This window comes from Maylandia zebra, linkage group LG19 (genome assembly GCF_041146795.1).
Source record: "Maylandia zebra isolate NMK-2024a linkage group LG19, Mzebra_GT3a, whole genome shotgun sequence".
NCBI lineage: Eukaryota > Metazoa > Chordata > Actinopteri > Cichliformes > Cichlidae > Maylandia > Maylandia zebra.
In genome coordinates this window covers 25378949-25389746 of record NC_135185.1, presented here as the reverse complement: position 1 = coordinate 25389746, position 10798 = coordinate 25378949, and the positions used below count along the sequence as shown (strand labels likewise).

General features: G+C 42.7%; 1 protein-coding gene across 1 annotated transcript; it reads left to right on the top strand.

Annotated features, from left to right (window-relative positions):
- Window positions 1–8774: 8774 nt before the first annotated feature.
- LOC143413930 (serine/threonine-protein kinase pim-1-like) lies at window positions 8775–10347 on the top strand. The gene is made up of 7 exons (XM_076877384.1): window positions 8775–8787; window positions 8988–9082; window positions 9224–9271; window positions 9375–9593; window positions 9701–9881; window positions 9968–10138; window positions 10236–10347. Exons 1-7 carry the CDS (start codon window positions 8775–8777, stop codon window positions 10325–10327), a joined length of 819 nt encoding a protein of 272 aa, XP_076733499.1. The 3' UTR covers window positions 10328–10347.
- Window positions 10348–10798: the final 451 nt, after the last annotated feature.

Genomic DNA, 10798 nt, shown 5'->3' with positions numbered 1-10798 from the left:
TTTCCCACCGGAGACCGCCTCATTTTTGCTTGCAGTAACCAACTCTTTGCACAGCTATGTGCACACAAACGTTTTCTGTGTGCTTTATGCGGTCTGACTGTATATTAGTGAGTCGGTATGTGTGGGTTGATGCTTCTCTCTGTGCTCCAATCCTCTCCCTGCCCCTTTTGCCCACCCTTGTTTATTTACCCTGCTAAGTTTCCTCCTCTCCAGCTGTCTTCCATTCGTGACCTTTTTCTCTCACTGCCTTCCCTCCTCCATCGATAGCCCGAGCTAATAAGGCAATTAAAGCCTAATTAAAGGAGTCTTCAGAGAGAAGCAAGGTCTCAGGCAACTTCATAAGTGTAAGGGAGCAGTGTGCTTATTCAAGCCTCTCGTGAGCTCCCTGTCACTCCCTCCTGTCCACCACAACAAAGCAAAGAAAATGAAAGGCCAGAGAAACTGTATACACAATCCCATTCCTTTTTTTTATTAGTCTTCAGTTTTGATATTTTTAGGTGTATCCAGAAATGGTTAATGCCAGGTAACTAGCTAATTTGTTCAGCTGTAGTGTATTTATCCAGCGTCAGCCCACTCATTGTTGTCAAATTTGCCAGCGCAGATCAAAGAGTCCTGTGCAGTGTGTCAGCCAGGTTGCCTCTACTTGGCACTCTGAATCTAAAGTCAGGGATTAAGAGGGGAACCAGGAAAGAGGTGGTTCAAGGTTCATTTTAGCTTGTGAGTTTCTTGTCACAACAATCTGCAATGCTGTGTATGTTATTGGGTTTTTTTCCACATTAATACCAAAGCTTCCCTCACATGCCGATGCATACGATCATTGGGTGCACTTGTAGTCTGAAACAAAATCTTTACCCCTGATTTAGAAGGCACTTACAATGCATTAGCCTTGTGGTAATTACTAGAAACTCAATTAGAAGAAACCGCTGAAGACCAAGACCAAACTTGAGGGCTTAAGCTGCAACCCTGGTAAATGGATTTGGAGTTAATTTAGTGAGTCAGAGGGTGAAACAGCCATCAGTGATGTTTTAAGCTGCAGCAAGCATCCTGAGCACTCAAAGCTCTCTACCTTAGGCTGCGCTCTTCTGTAGTTTGCTCTCAGTTAGCAATCAGCTTTACTTTAGCTCAAATCTTGCAATTAAAATGCAGTGGGAATTTATTTTTCCTGTCTGTGCACATAAGCCTTGCATGCTCGTGCTTGTGGCGCCCTGCATTCAACTTGTTTTTTTGCTCCCCTCACCCCATACATTATTTCTCTGTAATGTTTACATGTGTACATGTTACCGGGCTATGTCCCAGATTCTGTTCAGAGTGAGGTGGTATATTTTATTTATGTCTCTGTCAATGTTCTCTAACATGCCTCGGGGCTTTTTTCTGACCTTAAGTACTGCCTGTCTGTCTTCAGTAAAGGTCTGTATTTACACGGTCCTTATATAATTCTCTGTATTATAAAGAAAAACATGTAAACATTAACATTTTTTATTAAAAAATAAATCATTTTTTATGAGGAACACTTTAATTTTCTTGCAACAACTGAATAATTGGAATATTTGTGGAATAAAAATTAGCCTTCCAGTGCTCCCTTGTGGACAGTTATTTTAATGGCAAATTGTTTCTAAAATAATTCAAGCAAATCTTTTCTGTATTGCTAATATCAACATAATATGCAACCGGATGATTCTATCAGCCATTATGATGTATTAGTCAGGCTCTAGCGGTTAATACCTACCTCAGACACCTGGGCCTGGTGGGGGTGTAATATACACCAAGCTGGTAAGTTGTATCACATATTGGACTCTGCCATCTAAATCTATGGAGAGAGCAGATGGACTGCACCTCGGAAAAACTGTGGGTGGAAAAGCCTGCCTGTCTCTGTGTGCGTGTGAATGCTCCTATTGGTGCCAGCATGTGTGTTGGCGTGTGTGTGTTCAAGTAGGTGCTGCAGTAAGATCTTGGCTTTGGCCTTGGAGTAAAGTTTGTGTGTGTGTGTGTGTGTGTGTGTGTGTGTGTGTGTGTGTGTGTGTGTGTGTGTGTGTGGGCTTGTGAGTGGGCGTATATCGTGCGACCACTGCTGTGCCTCCTTCTTCTGGGGACCAGATGGTGACGAAGCCGGTTGCTCCACTTGACTGTTTCTAACATCATCGCACACAAACAAAAGGGGGAAATGGAGGCAGAATTAGACAGAACCTTTGAAAGGAATGTCTGGTATGATTGCTTTTTAAATTAAGCTGACCAATCAATTTTGTCTAAAAATTTCATTTAATAGCGGGTTTTTTTTAAGGTGAAAACTAGATGATGACTATTTAAAAACTAATGATGAAACGAATGAAATATTAGAGGAGTTTGGAAGCGATCCAATCAGAAATAAGCTACATTTGATCTGCCCCCGGGTGAGAGTTCAGCTAGCTCCCATGAAAGTGTGACAAAATGTTAGGATTAGAAGAGTAGACGAGGAAATAAGATGCTTTGTAAACCAAGGTGAACAACTCTCACTGTTAAAAACACAACAAACGTTTACACTTTATACCTTTAATCAGTGCAATCAACTTCAGATTTACTCTACGATAATCTTATGATATTGAGTCAACTGAATATGGACTAAAACGAAAAAATTAAGACTAATACCAAATTATATTTTAGTCAAAAGACTATTAGTAAAACAAAATTTAAATTTTCTGTCTGGAGTCCACTTTCCTAAACTTTGATCGGTCATCTCAGCTGTGAAATAAGCTACATGCCTGCGTTTGTGCAAGATTAGCAGTTCCACATTGTAAAAAATATTTACAACCTGAAGTTAAGTTATAAGTTATAGTGAATACAAATACAAACGATATTCAGTCCAGACAAGTAAACACAAACATACAAATTATATGCAATAACAGATCATTATGAGAGTGACATTAAAAGTAGTCACACTGAGTAAAAGAGCTATTCTTTTGCTACTTTTAATGAACTTGAACTCCCCCACCAGTTCTTACAATTTCAGCTCCTTCTGTAAATTATTCCAGGAAATGGGGGCAGTTTAATTAAAAGCCTTTTTTTCCTAATTAGAGACAAACATTTGTATAATATTGTGAGAGCGTAGGCTGTACTGGTTGTAGTTTTTACACATATACGCACACAGTTAAGGAGGAATGAGCAGAAACAGAGATTTATACATAAAAAATGTATAAATCGTGGCTCAAAGAGTTGGCAGTTCGTCTTGTAACCGGAAGGTTGCCGGTTCAAGCCCTGGCTCGGACAGTCTCGGTCGCTGTGTCCTTGGGCAAGACACTTCACCTACCACCTACTGGTGATGGCCAGAGGGGCCGATGGCGCGATATGGCAGCCTCGCTTCTGTCAGTCTGCCCCAGGGCAGCTGTGGCTACAACTGTAGCTTGCCTCCACCAGTGTGTGAATGTGAGAGTGAATGAATAGTGGAATTGTAAAGCACTTTGAGGGTCTCGAAAAGCGCTATATAAATGCAATCCATTATTATTATTATTATTATTATTATTATTAAAAAAAACAATAAATGGGAAAGTCTGCTGGTGTACAGAGATGGCCACTTAGTAGCAGCGTACGGAGGACAGTAATGTACATGATTTCCACAGCTAGTAACAAATGTAAAGCACAAACACAGACAGTGTCCTATTCATAAAGAGAAGCAGTAAAGGCTAAAAAAAAGGTTGCAGAAAATTTCAATTTCAACTGATCTTAGGAAGCAAAGACAACAACAACTATAAATCAACAATTTTTCAAAAGTTACCAGTAAAATAGACCCAAACATGATAGGCTTGATTATCTATAATGAGCATTTTTTTTGTTTAATGTATCACAGTGAGGTGCTCTTTCAATGTAAGATGTAAAAATTTTGAAGATATAATTTGCAATGCTGTTGAATTATATCAGCCTAAATTCATTCATTAAACCTTCACACTTGAGAGATCACTAAAAAGTAACACTGAGTCAGTTTAATAGTATAGGAAAGGGCTCAGAGGTCTCCTAACATTTGGTCTACCCTAATTGATAAAAATGAGTGGAACCCGAGTAAGTGTGAAAAAGGAAATTAGCTTAGACTTTATTTCTTGACAATATTTCTAGACATAAAGAAGAGGAGGTGAAACACATGCGGCTGTTTGTATTCATTTAAGGGCTGAAAATCTAATAACTCTTGCTGACCCGATCCATCACATATACTAGCAGAAACAAGCTCCAACCAATTATGTTAAATTAGGAATTATAACTCAATATTAAGCATTAACGATTAATTATAGATTACAGCAAATGCTTCTCTTTATTCTCGATGCAGTTATAGCTGTTTCATCTCACAAGATTTCCCTTTTATTTATTTTTGGGGGTAAAAACCTTTCAAGAAAGTTACGATGCTAGGATGATTTCAGTGGACAAGTGTGTGGTCTGTGACGTGATAAGGACTGGTGTGCACATTGTGCATGGACAGCTAATCACCAACCACGCTCAGCTGACAGGCTGATGCCGCCTTATGACGCTCTGCCTCCACTTTTTCTCTCAAGAGACTGTCTAATTACGCGTGATAGTGCGAAGGAAATATGCTGAATGACAACACATTATGGACCATGAATTACAGAATGTGTAAGCCCACTCAGGCTTATTTTACATCTGACACCATGGTGATTACATGTGATTAATTTGTTAAATGGAATAAAACAGCCACTTCTTCTTTGGCGGCAGAAAATGAAGCACATCAGGAGACTGCCGGCAGCATTTATGCTGCACCTCTGTGTTTTTATTTGTTCTTTTAAAGGTGTAAAATACACATACTGAGGCTTCTTGTTAATATTTAAGTCTGCAAATGTAGCTCTTGGTGTAGTAACAGAAGGCATTAGAAATACTAAAGTAGTTTCAGTCTCCTATAGTATTCCCAGAATCCCTTAGGTCCAAAATTAAAACCGCCCCTCAGTGGATTGAGGCTTGGCTCATATACATATAAAGGTCATGCGTGACTATTAATGAATATCTTTGTTCCTGTCTTTGTCTCTGGAGCTTGCTAATTGAACCAGCCTCTCTTTCCCTACATCCCTTGGATGTACTACATGACGACACAGGAAGAGGCATTTGACAAAAATGTGTCTTTTTTTCATCCAGTGCTGCTAACTGTGATGGTGCAGCTAAATGAGGCCTGTGATGAACGCCATGCCAGACAGAGGCGTCCAAGCCCACTACTTCCCCTTCTCTCACTGCCTGGTGCGCAGTGCAACGGCCAATCAACTGCTCACACAAAGGAGGAATTAGCATATTCCCTGGCACAAAATCGCTCCCTTAATTGCAGCTGCATTGAGTCCATGTTCTCCACACATCCTCTTCTTTCTCTCTCTCTCTCTCTCTCTCTCTCTCTCTCTGGTTATATATATTCTTTCCACTGGCCTCGTCACCAGCTTCTCAAAAAGTGTTTTGCCTTTTATTTGTGCGTAATTCTTTCACGTTTCACTTCGTTCCTCCTCCAATCATTCAGTCTTCATCAGACGGCTATTGTGTGAGCTCGGGGGGAGAACACAGAAGGAGAAGGATGGGGGCTGGGAATGTGTTTGGCATGCTGTACTATAGCAACAAGGTTGTCAGTCTCAAATGATGCTCTCATAATCAGCACATTGGAGCTGGGCTGCTGCATAGAATGACAATATCACCCTGATGCTATGTACATTGCTGTGGTCTCCCTTTTGGCTTGTCAATCTTTCTTTATCTCTCTCTGTTTGCGCTGCTCCTCACTGCTTTCCTTTCTGCACCAGCATTTTTGTCTGCTTCTTTTACACTCTCATCCTTGCACTGTTTTCTGAGATTTTTTTTTCGTGCAGCTTTCTTTTGTTTCTTGCTTTGTCTCCAGTGTAACATTTATTGTTGCTGTTTGCATTCCACCCTTGCTTGCCATCTCCTCTGTTTATCCATTTCCTCATCTACCTTTTGTTTAGATTTTCCTTTTGCAGATGTTTAATTTCAAAAACATCAAAAGGTTTCTTTTTTTTTTTTTTTTTTTTTTTTTTTTAAATGACATCAGAAACAGCAGTATGCGACATTACGTGATGGCAGAGCTTCAGTTCATCCTTTGTCATTTTTTTTTTTTTTTTTTTTTTAATAAATAGGACAGGGGGAATGAATGAGAGAAAGAGGGGGAGAGAAAGAAAGAAAACCAAAGGGGAGAAGAGACGGTGAGAAGGGGGGGGAAGAGAGAGAAAAAAAAAAGAACTCCTGGGTCACCTGTATGGAGAAAAAAAAAAAAACAAACAAAAAAAACAAACAGAGGAGACAGCAAACAACAAAGAGTAACATAATAATAGAGAAAACAAAGCACCATCACAATAAACTAGCTAGTCATAGATATCAATATTTACTAAATAATAAACAATATTGTGCAGCACGCAAGATAGACAGCGCACAGTGTGCTTTGAGGCAGCAGCCAAGAAAGCTTTAGTCCGCGTCTGTGAATACCCATGTGTGCATACCTGTGTGGATCAGCATGCTTGCATTCCAAAGGTTTCTCCATGTAATGATCTGCTAGGGAGTGTGGGGGGGCCACAGCCCCGTCCTCCAGGGTGTGAAGCGGGTATGGAGGAGATCAAAACTCCAGACATCCAGAGGCCCCCAGAACACAAGAGACCATGGAAGACCAACAGAGGGGCAGCCGCGCCACTGTTCCAGTAAGAGCTGAGGAGAGTCCCAGATGAGGGCTCGCCCAGCAGCCGCGGAGCAGAAGTCAGGGGGAGTTGCAGTGACGCGCCCGTGAGCTCCGCCGGCCCCCAGCTGTGCCTGAGTGACCGAGCCCCAGGCCGAGAGGCCGGGGGCACCCCACCTCCAAAGGGGCCCGAGCGAGCCCCAGGCCCCAGGCCCCGACAAGCGGCCGCCAAGGAGTGAGCCGGTGTGTACCTGGACGCCCACCCCCAGACACAAAGAACCACCAACACACCGACACCTGAGGGAGTCCGCCACCGGCAGGGGAAATGGTGGTGGGTGAAGATAGGCCTCCAAACCTTGGAGGGCCTGAGGTGTCCCCAGAGAGGTGGCGTCTGATACCCAACCTGACATATAGACACAGACATACAGGCACACACAGACACAAACATCCATTCCCACCCTCATGCTCTCATATGCACTCACTCCACACTCAACCAACGTGGAGACAGACATAAAGAGACGCTGTACACACAATCACACTCCCCAAGCGTACTCTACAAACCGGGTCTAGGTACCCTTGCCCCTGGAGGGGGGAATTGCACCCAGACCCAGGTGGTGTTACCCTTTTCCCTGCGGTGGGGAGAGGCAGACCACCCCGACTCCGCAGCAGCAGGGAGGCCCCACACCCCAGACCGCAGTCGGACGGCCAACTCCTCCTACTAGCCCTCCCGCTCCAGCAGGCCGCAGAGAATGGGGGTGGGAGAAGACTCCAAACCTCCCTCCACCCGCTCATTGTAGTGTTGATGCATATGTGTTCTAAGGTGCAATTAAAACCCAGGAGGGCATGGAGCTACCTGCCAGAGAGCAGCAGGTAAACGCATCAAAAGGTTTCTTAATGCTAGTTATTTTTCTAAGGCGGGTCCTGCTAAAGCAGCATTTGACCACAAGTCATTATTGAGTAAGGTGAAGTTGTAAAACTTTAAAACCTCTCCAACTGGACAGATTAAAGTTGCATTAGGATGGTTAAGTTAGTATACACTATATATGGTAATTATTCTTAGGTGTGATGACTATGCAGTTTAGTACCCCAAGGAAGTTTTCTACAGTCACTTTTCAACTTCCATCCATCAATTTTCTTCTGCTTATCTAATTTAGGGTTGCAGGGGAGCTGGAGCCCATCCCTGCTGCAATATGGCAGGAGGCAAGGAAATCCTGTAGAGGTCAGCAATCTGATTTAGTGTTGGGACTAACGCGTTATTAAGTAACGCGTTACAGTAACTACCTTATTATTGTGGTAACGAGAAGGGTAACTAGTTATTATGCCAAAACCAGGAACGCGTTACTCGTTACTGGGATTTAAATAGGCTCGTTATCCGTTACTTCGTGTGGTGGCTATCACGGAGCTTCCACAGATTCAATAACATTAGCAAGTGGTGGAGGCCAGCAGGTGGATGAAGGAAAAGGGAGGCAAGAGGAGAGACCCGAAGCGGCCGCTGGTCAGGTGAACTGAACTTCAGGTAAGAAGTTATGACCTGCAGTCCATCTGGGTCAGATATAAACCAAGTTTAGGTGGAGTTTATTTTCGTTATGCTGACTTTTTCGTACTGCGTGCTAGCTAGCATGACGGAGTTTCTATACAGCTGGGTGGGTGCTATGTTACTGATGTTGAACTTTATTTTGTTCATACGGTTAATTATTAGAGTTGCCAACCCTCCCGTAAAAAACAGAATCGTCTCGTATTTGGAGAAAATTCTCAATTCTTATTGAGGTGAAAAGAAACACAGTTTGTCCCGGACTTCAGCTACAATGGAAAAGACACAAAGCTGGATTTATTCTGTGTTTACGCTGCACAGCTGCCTCTTCTCCTCTCATTCTCTCCCTCCCTCTCCTGTTTCTACTTCAATCATGAAACTGATCAATGATCAGCTGATCGGCTTTTCTCTCTTGTTTATTTATCGCCCACTTTGCGCCAGAAAGAGGAAACCAGTGGATGTCGCGCTAAACAACAGCAGCATGTTTAAGCTTGATCAGCTGTTGTTAGAATTTATTTAATATTACTTTCTACTATCAGCTGATCTAATACGCTGATGTGCTTTTGGTGTTTTCCACATCTACAGACTGTAGTCAAAACACAAAGGGGTGCACAAAAAATGGCAGAAGCAAGTCTGCGGGAGAAAGCAAAGAGTCACCCAAAAAAAAGAAAAAGGACAAAACCAAAAACGTTGTCCAAAATTCAGCAGCCGACCAGCAACGTAAGTAGCAAACAGCTTGGCTTTTATACTCAGGTGAAGAGCAACATTTAGGGTACAGCAGAGAGTAATTTGTGTCACAGCTGTAGTAAAACAACATTTGTGTCTTTTCAGGGGAATACCAAGCCAGATATGTGCAGGAGCACCATCTAGGAAATGGCGGCTTTGGAGCAGTGTTTGCTGGCTACAGGATAACAGATCATTTCCCAGTAAGTGTTCAGATGGTGGGAGTAAGACAGGCAGCAACGCAGATAACGGACAATATTATCAGCTGAGCATTAAAGGTGCTGTTTTACACCTTTAATGAAGTCATACTGAGGAAATGCTCACCAATGCTCTGTGTCTTTTAGGTAGCTATCAAACACATTCCCAAGGACAAAATCCCCATCCAAGTGACGGTAAGTGTGCAACACTTGAACTGTTTTTACATTCCTGGACTGAGTGCAGCGTTCACCTGTGAAACGTCTGTTCCTCATCATCCACTTTGTTGTAATATATCAGGATGAAAACGGGAAGGAAGTCTCAGTGGAACTGGCCATTTTGCTGAAGCTTGCAGCTGAAGCAGATGGATCAGTGGGAACGTCGGCTCCTGTGTCTCTGTTGGACTGGTTTGACTTTGGCACAGAGCTGATCCTGGTGCAGGAGAGACCTGTCCCCGCTGTGGACCTGTTTGAATACATAAGAGAAAATGGAGGATGTTTACCAGAAGAAAAGGCCAAGGTAAGTTGACTGGAAGAGCCTTAGACTGTACAGCATTCAATCAAAACACAGAGTATCAGAGAAGCATCAACCTGTTGACTCATTACTGTCTTTTTCATCTTTTCCAGGTCATTCTGAAGCAACTGGTTGATGCAGCAAAGGACCTGGAGGAGAAACACATCTTTCACCGGGACATCAAGAGTGACAACATTCTGATTGAGACCAGCTCAGACGTGCCTCGAGTTCGTATCATTGACTTTGGACTGAGCTGCTTTGCTACGGAGAGATCGCGGTTCCGCTTCTTCTATGGTAACATATTCAGCTCCTGCTCTTCACAGATGTAGCAATTTGTGCCTTTTGTTTTAGAAGAAATTGTAATTGTGTCTGTTTATTAGGTACACCTATCCACAGCCCTCCTGAATGTTACTGGGGCAAAAAATACAGGCCTGGACCCACCACGGTGTGGCAAATGGGAGTGGTGCTGTACGAAGCGCTTCATGTGGGGGACTTTAATATCATGATGTTCATCGAAAACGAACTGAAATTCAACGAGCATCTGTCCCCACGTAAGAAAACATCACACTTCAAGATTCACTGATGGCGTGGATCACTGGAACTATCATCTTCATCTTTTCTCTCCTTTCTTTCTTTCTTTCTTTCCAGACTGCCGGAATTTCTTGGACGCGTGTTTAACCGATGTCCCGGAGAAGCGCCCAACGCTGGGGGACCTCCAGCGTCACCCCTGGCTCAGATAAGCCCATCTCTCATACACACACACACACACACACACACACACACACACACACACACACACATTTCATATCTTATCATATGAGTGTGATAAATGACCTAACTTTCTTTTTTGTCTTTATTTCATTTTTTTTTTTTTGTTTTTTTTAACAGGAAAAGGTTTTTTGGGTTTTTTTGGCCGATTCTAAATTTTGCTATCCTGAAATTCCTGTAACCCCCCCCCCCCCCAGCCATCCCAGGAAAGGGGATCTCTCTTTGAATTGGCTTTCCCGAGGTTTCTTCCCATCATTCTGGCCCCCCGGGGAGTTTTTCCTTGTCTTCATAGAGAGCTTGGGCTGGGTCAGGAGCTTCATCAAAATTGGCCTTATTTGATTTGGTTAATGTAATAAAATATGTTGATGTAATCAAAATTAGTAAAAATCAAAAGATTTAACTTAAACTTCCATTAAAACTTGTTTAACTCAACTTTGCTGAGA